At 35.0% G+C, this 18161-nt stretch overlaps 2 protein-coding genes across 6 annotated transcripts in view; both read right to left on the bottom strand.

Annotated features, from left to right (window-relative positions):
• The window catches only part of LOC108342874 (uncharacterized), a 25145-nt gene extending 11463 nt beyond the window's left edge, over positions 1 to 13682 (bottom strand). Inside the window, exons 1-10 of one of the 4 annotated variants that reach the window (XM_017580758.2) lie at positions 11081 to 11220; positions 8595 to 8687; positions 8370 to 8484; positions 7439 to 7539; positions 7226 to 7317; positions 4759 to 4894; positions 4555 to 4623; positions 4307 to 4408; positions 3892 to 3990; positions 2886 to 2996 (exon numbers count right to left, since the gene is read on the bottom strand). In XM_017580758.2, coding sequence (XP_017436247.1) covers positions 2886 to 2996; positions 3892 to 3990; positions 4307 to 4408; positions 4555 to 4623; positions 4759 to 4894; positions 7226 to 7317; positions 7439 to 7539; positions 8370 to 8373 — 714 coding nt within the window. In that variant the 5' untranslated portion in view covers positions 8374 to 8484; positions 8595 to 8687; positions 11081 to 11220. Of the gene's footprint in view, positions 1 to 2885; positions 2997 to 3891; positions 3991 to 4306; positions 4409 to 4554; positions 4624 to 4758; positions 4895 to 7225; positions 7318 to 7438; positions 7540 to 8369; positions 8485 to 8594; positions 8688 to 11080; positions 12268 to 13663 lie in introns of those variants that run through there. The other 3 variants (XR_008250191.1, XM_052879727.1, XM_017580756.2) reach the window with 3 other exon arrangements.
• Positions 13642 to 18161, bottom strand: LOC108341240 (uncharacterized). 2 transcript variants are annotated; one of them, XR_001833295.2, is made up of 9 exons: positions 17884 to 18161; positions 17416 to 17545; positions 16942 to 17055; positions 16762 to 16815; positions 16323 to 16369; positions 15364 to 15474; positions 14144 to 14198; positions 13943 to 14022; positions 13642 to 13735 (listed from the first exon to the last, which is right to left on the bottom strand). XR_001833295.2 is itself a non-coding variant. In XM_017578932.2 (8 exons), exons 1-8 carry the CDS (start codon positions 17980 to 17982, stop codon positions 14006 to 14008), a joined length of 627 nt encoding a protein of 208 aa, XP_017434421.1. In that variant the 5' UTR covers positions 17983 to 18161; the 3' UTR covers positions 13765 to 14005. The 2 variants fall into 2 exon arrangements, 1 of the variants encoding a protein (XP_017434421.1); XM_017578932.2 differs by lacking the exon at positions 13642 to 13735 and having other exon boundaries at positions 13765 to 14022.

The following is an 18161-nucleotide window of genomic DNA, read 5'->3' as shown; positions in this document are numbered from 1 at the left end:
TTGACAAGTGAGGATGGCCAAATCGGTCATGTAACACTTTAGGGGGAAGAGCTGCAACACAGGATACCCGTGGACGAGATCCAAAATGGTATAAACCTCCAGCTTCATATCCTTCTCCAATCTGTCTCCCCGCGCCACGCTCCTGTATAACAAAAGATTTTGAATCAAAAGTTATTGAACAATGTAACATTTTGGTTAACTGACTTAAGGAAAGTAAATTGAATGGACAGTTCGGGACAAAAAGAACAGATTTCAGAGTGAGAGAGGGAGACAGGGAGACTTGACCGACTCCCTTTGAACAAGTTTTAGAGCCATTTGCAAGGGTAATGAAATGGAGTTTTTCTTGGAGGGAAAGGGTTGAGAACAATGAGGTATTACCAGAGATGTGATCAGAAGCACCCGAGTCAATTACCCATGAATTTTGACCTTCCATGGATTGAGAAATGCAAGCTGTGGATGTACTTGGGGATTGAGATAATTGGGTCAAGCTGTTAGACTTTAATCGCAGATACTCTTGATACTCTTCCTCAGTGAACTTGGAGGCGGAAGTGGGAGTTTCAGCCTTAGAGATATTGGCGGTTTTTTATGGAAAACCATGCAAGGAGTAGCAACTTTCTTGGGTGTGACCCATCCTCTTACAGTAAGTGCACTGTGGACGTCCCCGACCTCCACGTCCTCCTCCTCTAGTGCCACGTCCTCCTCTTCCTCGCGTGGCAACCATGACAGATGGTTCCATTGTTTCATGAGCTTCCTGAGATTGAGGCACTGGAACACGAAGAAGATGTGTGGTCAAGGCTTCCAAGGAAGGGACCTCATGACTTGTCAGAAGTTGATCTCTGATATGATTCAAATCTGGATGTAAAGCACGGAGGATCATCACCATATAATACTTGTCAAGCTTCTTCTTGATGTCTTCCAAAGATTCCACTTCCAAGAACATTCTCAACTCTTCCACAGCTGCTTGGGCTTCAGTCATAAAGGAGACCATATCATGGTCTGTCATTTTGAGACATGCAAGCTTGTTTGCTGTATCATAGAAACGTTGAATATCATTAGCATAAATGCTTTGAGCTTTCTTCCAAAAAGAGTGACATGTTCTAAAGGCTCTAAGAGATATCAAAAGTCGGGGTTTCACAGAAACGTTGAATATCATTAGCATAGAAACGTTGAATATCATTAGCATAAATCTGCTTGTTTCCATTGTTCAGCCTTTTCAGAAGGTACTTGGCTTCCATCCTGCTCAAGGTGGTCATAATGTCCTTGACCGAGGAACCACATTTCCACGGCAACAGACCAAGACAGATAATTCTTTCCGTTTAGCTTTTCCGAAGTAATGGAGGGACTTCCAGAGAAAGAAAGAACACTTCCAGACGCCATTCTTGATAAAAAATAGGAGAAAGAAAAAACGCAGCAGTGAGGAACCAAAAAACCAAGAGGGTTTCTTAGGGTTTTCTTCAAGGGGAGCTTCTGGACTTCACTGAAGTAGGGTTTTAAGGGTCAGAACAGAGAGAGGAGGCTCAGGCGACAGCTATGGAGGTGTCGTGGTGACCTTCCGACGGCCAGAGGGCGGCGCGTGAACAGTACGCGCCTGTTCGCAGCGCACAAAGAAGCGGCGCGTGGCGGAGCGTGGAGGAGAATCAGACTCCGGCACCGGTGGGGGTGGTCGTCGCGTGAAGAGACGAACCAGATCCAGTGGTCGCCAGACATAACAGTGACGGCGGACGGCGGCGGACAGTGGCGGACAGAGAATCAGACTCCGGCACCGGACAGATGCTTACGGCTGGTAGACAACCTAGGACAGAAACCAGGATGAACCTGCTCTGATACCAACTTGAGATTAAAAACTGATAAAAATATATTCTTGAGGGCTTATCAGATCCCTCTCATTCTCTTCTATATATTGAAAAGCAAGAGTACATGGAACACCAAAAGTCTGCACTAGACCTCTAGGTACAGAACTAGGTACTACTCATTACTGGTCTAACAGACTAGCCTTAATGATGATATGTAACAGTAATTATTCTAACAAACTCAGTCCACTTTCACATATACTAAAGCAACAAACAGAAATCTGGCATGGTGGCATGGTTATTAAGGAATTATAATAGTTAGCAAATAAAGTTGTAGAGACAGAAGCATGACGGGAGAAGAGTGGGAATTCTGTTTGTTTTCACGTGGGAACTGAGCATTATCTTGGTTTTAGAAAGGAGAGAAACCATTTATGAAAGGGAAACCCTTTGAAGGACGACCCCCCTCTCCTTAAATCTTTAAAATTCAGTGAACGCTGGATGCTGCCAAAGCATTCTTCTTCCTTTTCTTTTTCCGATTTTCATGTCTCCCTCCTAAAAACTCTAAAGAACCCATTTCTAACCCGGGTTAACCTGAAAACTCCCTCAATCCTAATGAAATAAAAGCACTAAAACAACCAAAAGGGTTAAATTACTCATTTTGTTGCTATAGATACAAAAAAACTTACTTGTACTTAAAAAATTCTCTTTCAGCCCTGAACATACCATTTTTAATCTCTTTTAGTCCTAACCCTATTTTAATCCATTTTAGTTCCCACAGCAAAGACAAAAAGAGATTAAAAATTATGCGTAGAGACTAAAAGGGAACTTTTTTAAGTGTATGGACCAAAAAAAAAAAATTGCAGGGACCAAATGAATAATTAAACAAAAAAAAGGAAGTGCCATCAAGAAATGACCATGCGATAACCTGGAACTTTGATTGGTCAATTGATTTTGGGAACCTTCTCACCATAGGAAAGAGGAACATTTAAAAATATGTAAAGTACTTGTTATTGATAGTATTGCAATAGTGATTAGTAGTAATCACCATACCAATTAACAGCCAAATGTGCAAGTACAAAATATTTGACAATGAACCTTATCAGGCAACTCATCAAAGTTATTATGTGCTTCTTTGAACCTACGGATGATATCTTGCAGAGATGCCGAGACAAAGAAATATTGTTGCTTCAATCTCAGCTCCTTCCCCTGAAAAATACACTAAAAGTGTCAGTGGTGGACCGACAGAATTCCAGGATGGGCAGTTGCACCCTCTCAATTTTGTAAAGTTACAATTAAATGTATTAAATTGTTATGTTTTATCATCACAAATTTGAAATGTTGACCCTACAACCAAGTGACAAACCCATAAGCTAAAGCAGGAATGTGTAATTATACTATTTTTCGTTGCTAATTTGGGTCTTGGATTCGCCACTCCTAAGTGGTAATGTGATAAGAGGGATCAATACTCCTCAACTTTTTGAATGGGGCAAAATGATTACAAAGCCATAATTTATCATATTGATGAAAAATTATAAACTTCCTAATGCAATGTTTCTAGACCAACTGGTATGCCCAACGAGACAGTCAATATTGTGTGGGAGACTACTAAAACAAGCTAAAATAGAATGCGGGGAATCTTACACTGAAGGCTTGAGAAACATAAGTAATGCACAAATTGACGAATGAAAACTGAGAACAAAAGCAGAAGATAGAAAAAAAAACTTTGCACATTCAACAATTGGCACCAAGTTCCTTCAGTGAGCTTTCACCATAAAATTTTGCAGATAATAAATTCTATAAACAAATATGTTAATTCAATAAAAAAGAGAGATAATTTTCAATATAAAAGATCATTTTAAAATCCATTAACAAAGTAAAGCCTTATACGTAAATTATCTAATGCAACAAGGAAACGATGAAACTAAAATAAGTAATCTTCAATGAAATCAATGTTGGTATATCAGTTTCTTACAATCATAAACCCACAACCGAACATATGCCACAGCTAGCTTTTATTATCAATAACAGAGACAGGGTAGAAGTTTTGAACAGTTAAAAGTAACAACTACATCAGAACTTAAAAATAATAATAAAGCCATACCTGATGATTACGGTCATCAGGGTACAAAACATTACTTATAGTTTCTGCCCTTTGTCTGTTAACAACAGAATTAATGTAGTCTCCAGTGTTATAAGCCTCCTACATAGGGATTAGGAAAAGAGGGTTCAATAGTTCACTCTAAGCCCAAATAAAGTAAAATATATGCCAAACTAAACAGAGAATAATGAACTGCAGCAGACCACTTTTCATCGTATTCCATGCTTAGTCAGTCTCAGTAAAGGTATGATCATATTTAATTAATGACCTAAATTGAATAATTTATGTAAAAGCCACGTAAGCCGCACAACCACTCCTAGTTTATTTCTTATTTGCTTAAAGCTATATTATGATACCATCATGCCTATAATTTATTCTCAAATTTAGAACAGATGCTTATTCATAAGAAAATAATTACCAAATCAAATTTATTACTAGGTTTTGCAGCCCATAGTCGAAGGTTGAGGGTATTTCTTGTCCCGTAACCAGGTATTGGGTTGTCATAAGCCACAGCTTCAACCTGTAGTTCAGAAAGAACAAGTTTGTCATCAACATTATGCACTATCAAAGAGTCTAAAAGAAATGTAACACAGGTAGCAGTAGAAATAAATCTAAAATATTAGAAAGAAGTGTCATTACAAACCAAATTAAAAATATTATTCTTACTGTCTCTCCAGGGACCCAAACTCGTTGCTTTTCTCCATTCATATCAACCTCTTCAACTGTCCCATAGAACTAATTCATCCAGTATAACAAAGAGATGCAGTCAATTTGTAATTTTGAGGTGATAAAGTGAAAAAAAAAGGCAATAATATGAACAGAAACCATAAAATGATTAAAAAAGACATGAAAGATGGAAGCTGCACAAACCTTCACTTCATATGTCACATGAATCCGCTCTATCTCCCAAGGATTTCCAAAGTTCAGCCAATAATCAGGCTGCTCATGTTGAAAGCCATCCACTATGACCTGACGAAACAACCCATATTCGTATCGCAGCCCATATCTACATAGTTAAGATCAAGCCCACAAACTCAGCTGACAGCAGCCTGTCTTTGTATAATAGGCATATTTGTTTTCCATACAACAAAAAGCAAAATATATACACTTCTCTTTTCTGCACAGTTCCAGAATCAGCAAGTAGGTTGGAACTTGAAAGAAGTATACTAATAACTCTCCAAAAATAACTGATCACTTGGATGTAAACTTGTATGGTACTCAAGATTTTATAGGTACAATCAGTACAGAAAGTGGTAAAAAGTATTGATGACAATAAGTACAATAAGTTCCAAATTCATAGTTTTAGGACAAGACACTCAGAATGTGAACTAAATTTTAAGCACTAAGCTGTTGAGACACAAATTCATTCTTATTTGACAATAACTACACATGATGTACAAACTGCTGACACTTGGAAAACTTTTCCCTTGTGTTGGATACAAAATTTCACAATTTTTAAGGCATCCAAAACATAAAATTTAAATTAATCTCATTTTAAATTATTTCATTTTCTAGATGTTTTGTTTGAATAAAGTAATTCAAATTTATTGAATTTTAATTTTCTTGTTTGGATAGAGTGTTTCAATTACCACTAAATGCAAAAATTATTTAAATGTCAGATAAATTGCTAATAATTAAAAAATATCAATATTAAAGATATTTTTTAGTTGATCCTGGATGATTTTATTTTTCAGCCCAACTTCATCAAGATTTTTTCAACTGATATTGATAAAGCTTATTTTCAATTGATGTTGTCCATGATTGTATGGTTTATAACAACCATAATTATTTAGATTAGCATCAATTAAGATTATTTTTACAACACTGCCGGTTGGGGTTTCTTTCCTGACCTTTCCAACAATGTTTATTGAAAAATTTCCATTACCAACATTGACAAAAGAAATCCTAGTTAATGTTGAACGAAAGTTCTCTCAGTCAACATTATTGTCTTAAGCAGGGCCCTCATCAGTGGTTTCACAGATTACAGCACACACTTCATCAGCTTGGATTTGCCAGCAGTACCTGTGACTCCTCTTTATTCATTTACCGAAATCAGTCACAAGTGGTGTATTTTCTAGTTTATGTGGATGATATAATCATCACTGGAACCTCTACAGCTCTTATTCAGTCCATTACACAGAAACTTCATGCTGCTTTTTCCTTAAAAGAACTGGGAGAGTTAGATTATTTTCTGGGTCTTGAAGTCAAATTTACCTGATTCTTCTCTTATCATGACTCAAAACAAATACATCAGAGATTTGCTATCCGAAACGCATATGATTGAGGCTCATCCTATTTATTCACCAATGGTTAGTAATTGCAAGGTTTCTAAACATGGAGCTGATTTGTTTTCTGATCCAACATTATATACATCAGTTAGGGGTGCTCTCCAATATGTCACTCTAACTCGTCCTGAAATCAGCTTTTCTGTAAACAAAGTCTGCCAATTCATGGCCTCCCCTCTTGAATATAGTGAAGTGAATTTTGCAGTATCTTAAGGGTACTATCTTTCATGGACTTCATTTTCAAATTGCTTCTCCACACTGCTCTTTTTCTTTAAAAGCCTACTGTGATGCAGATTGGGCTGCTGATGTTGATGATAGAAGGTCTACATCCAAGGCAGCTATTTTCCTTGGTCCAAATCTCATCTCTTGGGGGTCTAGAAAGCAAAGGTTGTTGCACGCTCCAGTCCGGAGGCTGAGTACAGAAGTTTGGCTCAAACTTCTGCTGAATTATCCTGGATCTCTGCCCTTCTTACAGAGTTGCATGTTCAGATTTCTACTCCTGTTCTGTTGTGCGATAATCAGCAGTCTCCATTGCTCACAATCCAGTTTTCCACAAACGTACCAAGCATATGGAGATTGAAGTTTTTTTTTGAGAGATAAAGTCATGACCAAACAACTAAAGATTTGTCCTATTCTTGCTCTTGATCTAAACCCCTTTCCTCCACTCAGTTAGCTTTACTATGTGCCAAACTCAATGTCAAAAGTTTCTCTGTTGATAACTCTTCACCTTCAGTTTAGTGGGGTGGGGGGGTTGTTAGTGTACACAGTTAATAGTTGATTTGTATCTTATAGTTAGGGGTTAACTATACTATGGTCAATGGTCAACTATAGTCAATAGCTGACCATATTAGACAGTTGTACTCTACATCTTGTAGTATAAATACATACATGTACAGAACTTTGTAATCTGTTAAGTTGCAATTAAATCAGTCTTGTTAAACATGTCTCTACTTCTTCTCTCTCTCTCTCTCACTGAGATTAACATGGTGAAAACATTACTATTTCAAACCTGCTAGAAAAAGTTTACAACAAATATGAAGATCACACCATACCCCCATGCAGGATAATCCAAAGTTGCCAAAGAATCCATTTGGCATGCTGAAAGACGAGCAAGGCCACCATTCCCTAAGGCTGCATCTCCTTCCTGGTCAGGGATGTTACATACAAGAGATAAGGATAACCATATTGAATTTTCACTGAGATAACAAATCTACAACGGTAGACTGGGAAATACAAAATGATTAAATTAAAAACATTAATAACACCTGCTCGGCCAAAACTTCAAACTCAAATCCAAGTTGGCTTAGGGCCTCTGCATATTGATCCTGGATGCCAAGATTGATTACACTATTTGACAAGGAACGACCTGATATCAAAAAGGCCACGTGTTCTTAAGAATTGGATACAAGAACAGCAGTAATTATACACTTTCTCAAGCACAACCATTGATTAATCATTCATCAAATGGATGAAAAGAATGAGGTATCAATTTATTTAATTGTTTGACTTTGCTATAACAAATCCAAGAAGAAATTTTGGACTGCTGTAGTTTCCTTCGTATTAAACCACCAGAGTACTAAATCGTATATATACTTATATCAGAACACAATATATAATAAAAATCTTATTCACAGTGATCACACATCATAACCTTAAACAGGAATTAATTCGTGCTTTTGCTTCTCTTTCAAAATAATAAACATTTCTTATATTATTTATCTTTTGGGTATCCCCAATGGAATTGCTGTCAAACTAACCCCTTAATTAGGAGCCCCTTCCAGATATGAAATTTGGTCCACCCACTCAATTCAAGTGTCTTGCTCATTGCAACTCAAACCATTACAGGTAAATATATATTCTATTGTGAGTTCATTTGGTTACGTAGAATTTCATAATTAATTAATAACTAACAAGTAAAGAAAGACTTGAAAAGGAAGAAAGATTTCTGAATCACTATAGGTAATTCTCAGTGCAATTGCATAAAAAATTATGACTAACATTCACTAATTTGAGGAAACTTAGAGAGGAAAATAAGTCAGAAAATACAGCCCCTAAACAGGAGAGATACTATCCAAGAGAAAGTTTATTATACTTTTTTATCATAGATAACTGATTAAACTTATACATGGAACTTGCACATAAATAATAAATAATGGCTGATGTGCCAAACAAAATTTAGGGCATCACTTTAACTACCCATGAGAAACTCAAGAGAAAGGAAGTAGAGGCGCTTAGGTTTTGTTCTTTTGAAGTAACTGTGAGTATCATGCCAGCGTTCAATCAACCGATCTCTGACACTGTGTGACAAAGCCTACAAATATCATCACACAAAAATCAACTTTTGTATAATAGCCATTAAGAATATGGAAAGCAGTAGGTCAAAACACTTTAATATATTATTTGATGCCCTTTATAACCTACAAGAATTGAATCTCAAGATCTTCAAACAGATAACAGTGGAATAAGCTTTAATGTTCCATAAATGAAGACTGAGTTCCTCTACAACAAGATTTGCTGGATAAAATGAAAACATGAATAACAATATGTCATGTATTCCTTCAAGGTCAATACAAAAAACTCCTATAAACATATCATAATGACACATCTATAATCAAAATTACTTAGTCACCCACTCATCCTCTCAACATCCTTCAGTCAAAGAAAGGGTCCAACGAAAACTCAAAAGAGTGTTGGTTCAGGAGTACTAAATATATCATATTAAATAACAATATTCGATGTATTCCTTCAAGGTCAATACCAAAAACTCCTATAAACAGATCATTGTGACACATCTATCATCAAAATTACTTAGTCACACACTCATCCTCTCAACATCATTTAGTCAAAGAAAGGGTCCAATGAACACTCAAAAAGAGTGCTGGTTTAGGAGTACTAAATATATCATATTAAATACTCATTACAATTACATGAAAAAAACATGCACATAATAATATTGGTGTTTTTTTATATAATAAATGTTTTCTTTCCAAATAAATACTTTCAATTTCTACTTGCTAACAATCGACTGGGTAGTGTTAGTTCTTTTCCACGTAGAAAACCTTGAATTTGCAGTAAACTTCTTCATTTGGGTTGTTCAGATCCAAACGGATACAAAAGAAAATAACTGAAAAACTGATCCAAAAAACAAATAACCGATCAAAAACAATTTTCTTTATCGATTAGGATTTTTTTTCCCAGAACCAAGCAGTTTGAATCAATTTGCAGTTTGAAATTTCGGAACCAATCCAAACTGAACTGAAATCAATTATCTAAAATTATCATATTACCGATTACTTCACTTATATATGAGAGATGTCTACTGGAGACAAAAATCTAATTACCTATTGCCTATAAATATGCACTGGAGTAGCAACAATATGTTTAATATATGAATGAGGTGGAAGAAGGGTTACCCTGGTAGTGTAAAAGTTACATTATTAATCTAGGAAGAGAAAATTTCTAAAACAACATACAATATAATTGAAAGGAAACAAAATAGAAGACCGAATTTTAATTTTTATGTTTTGAATTTTGTGCATTATTAGATTTGATAGGCTTATAAGAGATATATTGAATGGTTATCTAGTATTTATGTCACAATATATATATATATATATATATATATATATATATATATATATATTAATAAAAAAGATTTATTATTTCCTTTTTTAACTTCTTAATCTATTTTAATAAACACAAACAAAACAAATACTAATCCATGCTTACGGGTTTAAAACTAGTTTTTAACTAAAACCAAACCAAGCCAAACGGAACCCCAAACACCCCCAATGATTTTAATGAAGTTTAAACAAGATGGATTTCTAAATTGAACTCGAAAAGAAAGGATTCTGAAAACCATTTTCTTGCCCTAATTAATGATTGAGGAATTAAAGAGAGGAAATTTCGTTTACAACACTAGAGAAAACATTTTATCAATAAATGTTATAGTTAAGTCATCAATGTATCTCTGTCATAATTTCTAAGTAAAACTTTTCATTTATTTATTCAATAAATATTGTGCAGTGCTTAGCAAATTTGATAAAATAGTCTAATGTACATATAACAAATCGTTGCCACAGTGGACTTAGGGCTAACAGTTTATTAAAAAACTTTTTTTAAAATGATGGTTCGAAACTTGAGGAGTAACTTAAATCTTTCTGACATATAGCCTCCATTGACAATGAAATACCCTTTTACTCTCGAATTATATTACTCATTTTACACTTCTGTTTAATATTCTTTTTCTCTTTCTCTAACTATCACTTTGTAGATCTTATCATTGTTCCTGCACAGCTGTTTTAGATACTCGAAGAAAAAGAAAAAAAAAAACCAACTGTGGTCGTACCTGCTTCGTCTAGAATAGTAACACAGACTCTAGACATGACACGGGCACTTCAACACATATAGTCTCTAAAATGTAGGTCAGGGACACGGATCTATATATTAGATCTATAGTCTTTAAAACGTAGGACAGGGACACGGATCAATATATTATTAGATCATTATGTATTTACATCTTCAAAATCATCTATAAACAAAATTAGTCAAATATAATAATATAAACACATGATGAGCTAACACAAAAATGAATTTAATTTATCTATCTAATATCTAAAAAGCAGAAAGTAGTGATCATATAAGATTTATTCCTTATTATAAGATTTGTTCCTTATTACTTATGCAATAAGTTTACAAGTTTATGGATTTTTTAGAAAATCAATTAATCTTGGTTATGCCTCTATCTGCCTTTCAAATAAAATGCACAAATACAAATTCTCCTTTTCCCTCTTTCTTTTCGGATAACCACGCTTGATCCACACACACACGAAAATGTACCATACCAGAGCAAATCATAAAGAAGCACAGCCATAAACCAAAAGCAATGTAATTGAAAGGCAGCGTACCTGATACGCTTCGAAATCGTCAAAATTAAACCGTGACCTGGCCACAGTGTACTCCACATGATTCAGAATATCCTTTTGGAGACTGAGAGGGTCGTTCTTCAGAAACCCATCCATTAAGGTAAACATTCTCTCCGCTTTCGCGCGACGCTCGCCAACGCCATCCACCAGCCCAGACCTCCTTACCACAACCCCCGAGTTCGCCACTGCCGGTCTCGTCACCGAGACCATTCCGTCGCCGTCCCCGCCGATCGCCTCGGCCAACGCTCGCTTAATCCTCTCCAGGCTGTCGGAGTCCTCAATTTTGTTGCCATGAGAATCGGTGACGAAAAACTTCTTCACGAAGAAGTCGCCCTCGAATTCGACGGTAGCGCGGTCGACGGTGAGGCCCAGGACCTTGAAAACCCTGGTGATGACCTGGAGGAGGCCGATTCGGCTGCGGGCGCGGATCACAAAGGCGGTGGAGTCATCAGCGTCGGAGTTGTCGACGGCAATGGTGGAGGAGGAGGCGAAAGCGGAGTCGCTGGCGGAAGCTTGCAACGGGATGCTCCGACGAGCGGTGGCGTAGGGCTCGGTAAGCGAGGATAAGTGTGTGAGAGAAGGGAATGGAGAGTGTGGATTGATCGGAAATGAGAGTGAAGGAGTGAAGAGAGGAAATGAAAGTGTTTGCATTTTGGGAAAGAACTTGGAATTAGTGAATTGGTGACATGAGTGAATGTTGTATGAGTGAAATGGAAAATGACAGTGAGAAAAAGAAAAGAAAGAAAAAAGAAAGAAAGAGAAAAGAATAGCGGGAATCGTGATGTGTTGCAAGTTTCAACTAACTACTTTTAAAAGGAGTTTGCCTTTCCGATAAGAGGTGGCAAGAAGCTTATGATATGCAACTCGTGCCCATGTCGCTCAGTGCTCACACGGTCGAACCCAAACTTATTTTCTCCGAATATGCAATACAAATAAACACAAAATTAAATAAATATTAGGACCACGTCCTTTCACCTCTTCTAAATATATGCTCCTATCGATTAAATATTTTATGTAATTTTTAAAATAAATCCGCAATTATAAAGTCAAATATTACTTTTATGTGTCCTCACCTAGCTAGAAAAAGGGTGTCCATGTTTATGCAATTTTTATATTATATTAATATAATAAATTCATCGAACAAACTTATTTAAAGAAAAAATAAATAATATTTTAGTTTTAATAAAGTTTGTAAAATTAAAAGAAACAACTGAAGATATATTTTACTAATGTTTATATTTTCTTTGATTAGAAAAACAAAATTTTTTACAAAATTGCCTTTTCTAAATATATGTTTTTTTTTTCAACTTCAAATTAGGGTGAATGATTGTATCTGACCTATTGTATTTTTTGAGTTTAGAGTTTCCTTATCGTTTTATCTTTAAAAATTGGTTAAAAGATAACGTTATATAACTTATTTTTTGTGCTAAACAATGTGAAACATTGAAAATACCAAAATAAGTTTCTAAATTAAGATTTAAGAGAAATGAATATTTACTTTTAGACCCTCTTATACATATCTACATACATTGTTAAAAATTAAGGATAATTTAAATATATTTTTCTTCTTTAACTGTCAGAGGTGAGAATGATATCGGATTAAATCAGATACAGATAATATTTATCCACCTGACTCGCATAAAAAATTCACTCGTTACTTATATTTAAAAACTATATTTTATAGTTTACAAATGCATCCTAAAATGATTAAGTTTTAGATGTTATTATATTTATGGAATCCATGCATCCTAAAATGATTAAGTTTTAGATGTTATTGTATTTATTGAATCTAAGTATACACCTGTAGTGTACATGTATATTTTATGTTTGGTCTATTTGTCTTTTTTTTTAATGAGTTTTTTTCCTTTTGTTGATTTTAAAAAATGAATGATTCCAAGAGAAACCATTTATGATCAACATGGAGAAAGAGGACATAGAGCATATATTATCACACTTAAAATTTGGCGGTCTTGTATATTCTTAAAATATGTTGACAAAGAACATTGCTTGAAGATCATTCTTTTCCTCCAGAGTTACACGATCTTAAGGCAAATTGGTGACTCGATCTTCGTAATTTACCTTTATCTCTCATTTCAATATTATAATGAGAATGTCAGGAACACGTCTAAAGAAATTAACTGTCATCAATTAAAATTATCTTATGCACAAACTAAAATTAAATTCTAAAGCTTTAGCTTATAGGAAAAAGAATTCTTAGTTTTCTTTCCTACCTTTCTTCAAACAGATCCTATAAGCTAAATTTCATGATTTATGTCGGTGGATTTGATTAAAGTTTTAATACCTCCATGACTTTATGCTCTAAACCCAAAAAAATGAGACAAATATTTCGTTAGAACTATTATATCAACTATAAAAAGATTACCTAAATGACTCAAGTGATATATATCAAATACAGTGGTGCAACTCGCGGCTATGAATATCTTATACTAAGTTGGTATTGTGGATAAATGTAATGTCTCATCTGTATAGGGTGTGTTACTATAGAACAGGTGTTTAGGCAAATTGGAAATTAGCAAAATCGATGGATACAAAAGAGTTACTTACCGAGCTGATGTTAAACGAGATCAAATCAGTCACAACATGACAAATGTGACACTCGTTTTGGTCTCAGAAAACCTACCATAACAGGATTAAAGTTACTCGGGTAGATTAAAAACTAACACATTACTAAATAAATAGATGCTGTTTTTCAAGTTTTCTGTAAACAAAATTTCTCTCTGCTCAAGTTGTATACTTGTTTAAACTAAACATTTACAAGGAGGTAGACAAATTAGCAGAAAAATATAAGCCAGATATGGCTAACGTACAATTTGAACTCCCAACCTGTTAAGATTACAGAAGCTATAGCCTGTCACGGGTGGGGCAGAACTTTCTCCATACTGATATTTAATAGATAGGTTCATCTGCAATAACAGAAAATATTTATGTAAAGTGATTACAATAAAACATGTTATAATTGAATTTATTAACATTATTAAAATGAATGTAAATGATAAATGCAATGAGAAAGTAACGTGACAATACCATCCCCGTCATCTACATCATTGAAATCATCATCGTCGTCGTCAAAATCTATATTCTGCAAGATTTTATTTGAGTTAGATACTTCAATTTTTTAATTGTTCGTTTTAACATGGAAACGAAAAACACAGCCTAGCAACCGTATGCTAAATAAGATAAGACAAAAACATACAGGCATATTAAGAAAGAAGAGGGAAAACAGTGAAATAAATACTCTTCAAACTACTACCACCAGAGCCCCCCAACCGCTAAAAATTTATATGAAGTGATAGATCATTCCCTATGCCGCCACCATGTCAAATTAAGCAATTGCCAAAATCTAATTTTAGTAACAGTTCATTGAATGCTGAAAAAAGTCTATACCACCACCTGTTGTGGATGGAAGAAAGTGCAATAGGTGAAAACAAACTCCACATTCATAGAGTTCACTTCTATAATTTAAAAGAAACCTCAAAAATTGGAAAGGAAGAACAAGATAGCCCAAACCAAACATCGCAATTCTCACCATCTAATTGTCCTTTTCCTTCAAAGGTCAAACTATTTTCTATTGTTTACTTTCCAATTGCGTGAAGTGCATATTATGTGTAACATTTGAACAGGGCAATTTTGATATGGAATCCACTTATTTCAAAGAAACTTCACATAGTATTGAGCAAGCACAAGATATTTTCTAATCCTAATATTTTCTCCTTTTCAATGTTATATTTATGTATGGGGTCTTCTCCTATTTAATTTTGTATTTATGTATGGGGTCAGAAGGAGCAGAGGACCATTGTGGACAGCTAATGAGTCATCAGTTGGATCTGCAAGACCACGTACACTTGTTATTTTTGCAAACGAGAGCTAGTTAGACTCTCCTACCAAGGAGGGGGAATATCAAAGATGATAGCTGACACAGCTAAAAACTTGCTTCCATCATCATATTACTGTTTTCAGTATATCTAGTTAAAAAATTAAGGTAACCTTGACTAAATTCAACAATAAGGTTTTAACTTAGACACATGAAACCATGTAAATGCAATTTTTTCATGGTCGAGAGCTGCGCAGGTTTAGTTTTTTCCCTATTTACCTTTGTCTTCAATTTGAAAATATTTCTGGGTAAGTTTTTGTGACTTAAATGTATTATTACAACATAGAGACTGATACGGCCCAGCAGAAATTGCTGGTTCTTATCAGAGACAAATGGAAAAATTAACACATCAAAATAAAGGCTACAGTGGAACCTGATTATAATCATCATCACTCATATCTTCTTCATCCTCCTCTTCTGCATTTCCATCTCCATCTTCATCTTCTCCCTCTTTCTTTTCGGTTTCATCGGTTTCCTCTTTTCCCTGCAAGTGAAACCATCATCAACATATTTCACTGGAAAAGAAAAGGTAGTCCAACACTGGAATAAAAGAATAAATACAATATTCATGTGGACCAAATGCAATCTTACTCCCAAAATTAATCATCTAGTGGTCAACATTCCTTTAACTTAGCAAATGGAGAGTTGCAGCAGTGGGAGTAGATGTGATGGTGGCAGTAAAAGGGATGGTGGATGTAAAGATAAAAAAATTGATGGAAACAGTGAAGGAAGCAATATTAATGGGATCAGCAACGTGGTGAGAACAATTATGGTGTTGGTGTTGAATGGCAAAGGTTGCGGCACTGTTTGCAATGATGGATTTTAAAGGTATCAAACTGAGGTCGCAGTAACTTATTTTACCGTATGTGTGGATCAGAAACTGCCTCTTAATAATTTGAGGTTCTTTCAATTAGAAATCTAAGGATCTAGAATAAGAACTGAGGATATATTCAATTAGTAATAGCTCAATTCCTTGAAAATGCTATCAGGAATTAAAATTTTGAGTTTACAATGTATATCAAGGCAGAAATAAAAAACTGTAGATTCCTATTACATTCCAAAGGCCACAAAAAACCATAATGTGTACTGAAAGTGATAAGCATCCAAGCACACGGGGAACCTATCCTCAAAAGCTAGTTATTACAGGAAAAACCTTAAATACTTTATCGAGCATCTTATAATAACCAAATATTATTCAGCATGAACTTAGATACCCCTCAATACCCAAATCCCGATAATTGGTATGTTCTGAGATGAAATGAATGAAAGTGTTAGGTGTCTTGTTATCACACATACATACACAGGAAGTTGTTTTAAACATAGGTGCTTTACCTGGTTTGTTTTCTCTTGTTGTTCAAAGAAATCCATTTTCTTCATCTCTGTCACACAAACATCTTTATCAGTCTAAATAGAAACCTAGTGCTTACTATCATTGTTATAAGTAAACAATGATCCACTTTATAGATGTGGATATTATCCCAAGTTCCATAACATGTTTCTATCGAATAAATAATAGTTTCTACAGCATAACCTATCAAGCATTTATACAACGATATTACAATCTAAAGTAGAATGTTGCATCCATAGTACATACAACAATCAGAAGAACAACATGAGAATTTTCATAAATTTCTCTAAAGAGAGTAAAAGCCTTTTACAAAGATTAAGCTTATTTTGAGCTAATCTCAAATTCAGAATGTACACGCTATAGTGATTTAACCAATTGATAATACTGCATAAAAGGCAAAAAGGTCATAGGAAATCACTAAACCTGACTCTGGGTTCCATCGAAACTTTTTTCTTCTTGACATTCGCTTGGATTTACCTGAAAACACCAATTTAAGTTGATATTATTTGCTAGCATGAACCTCAAATCCATGACAAGAAAAACAGAATGGTTTTTCATGTTAAATATAACCATTGCCTTGACAGTCCATCCCATTATTCATACCTTGAACCAACTCATGAGGAAAACCATTGAACGTTAACACTTGTGACAGAGAGTCACGGGTAAATTCGTTTGTCTTCTTATCAGAAAACCTATCTACGTGCATTGATTGCCTCTCTGTTGGTAAAACAAGAAAATTAATATCTTCCAATGAAAGTTAACACAAGAAAAGATAGTATGCCCGTCAGTGAATGAAGGAAGCAGATATCTAGGATAAATATGGTTCAATGAAAGCATAAAACATGTATGAGAAATAGTATGTCAGGCTGTATACTGGTGTAAACCTGCTCATTCCAGAAACCATCTCAATACCGCTGCTGATATGGGGAGCATAATTTGGTATTATAAGCCTATCAGTTTGTTGCAAGACTTTCTATGGTTCAGTTTCTTTTACACAATGATATAATGATGCACTACAGTAAAATATTTAGCTAAGTCCATGTCACAATGCATAGGTAAAGACAACTAAATGCATACTCTTTGAGGTTGTCTCCTCCAAAAGATAAGGAGAGGCTTTCCAGTAATTTTGTAACTTGTTACTCCAACTAAGCAACTTTTTGGTATTAACATCTATATCATCAATTTTAAACTCAGGCAAAGTAACATCCTGCAACATCAGAAAGATGGTGACAAGCAATAAGCATAGGTAGTTCATTATGCAGACAAAAAAGAAACATCGAAACATACCATCCACCCTCTTTATTTATCAGTTTGGAGTAAGGAGATAATGTTGAGGTTTCAATAAACAATAACTGAAAGCTACAAATCATTTATAGTAGAGGGCCTTGGATTTGGAGAGCCACAAAAAAGAAAAAAAATGGTGAATTATTAATCTGAGACCTTTTTTTTTTTTTCTGATTGGGAAAGGATCATCAACAGAGAATGAAGAATAAAGGGAAGTAGGGTATGAATGAATTAATATAAACAAAGGAAACAAAAACATACCTCAGGAAAAAGATCAAACGGCACTTGAGAAGCAAATGTAGTAAATCCACCTCCTCGTCCCCATCCCCGTCCTCCTCTTCCTCGCCCTCTGCCTGCCATCTCCACTCAAAATCCAATTTCGAGTGCAACTGTATCCACAACAAAGGAACAGTTTGCAAAACAACCAACTCTGTTTCGACGATAACAGACAGTGGAGAAAACCAAGGAAGGTGGTGATAGGTGGTGGTGGCCAGGGCGGCTCGAAGCACCCTGTGATGCTGATTGTCTAGCAAGTACTG

The sequence above is a fragment of the Vigna angularis genome, chromosome 6, assembly GCF_016808095.1.
Source record: "Vigna angularis cultivar LongXiaoDou No.4 chromosome 6, ASM1680809v1, whole genome shotgun sequence".
Taxonomy (NCBI): Eukaryota; Viridiplantae; Streptophyta; class Magnoliopsida; order Fabales; family Fabaceae; genus Vigna; species Vigna angularis.
This window is presented reverse-complemented; position numbering and strand designations above follow the sequence as displayed.

Coding starts and splice junctions, on each gene's coding strand:
- LOC108341240 (XM_017578932.2), bottom strand. CDS start 17,982: ATGGCAGGCAGAGGGCGAGGAAGAGGAGGACGGGGATGGGGACGAGGA. Junction 17,056..17,415: donor GGAGGAGACAACCTCAAAGA/GTATGCATTTAG, acceptor TTTTACCAACAG/AGAGGCAATCAATGCACGTA. Junction 16,370..16,761: donor TCGATGGAACCCAGAGTCAG/GTTTAGTGATTT, acceptor TTTGTGTGACAG/AGATGAAGAAAATGGATTTC.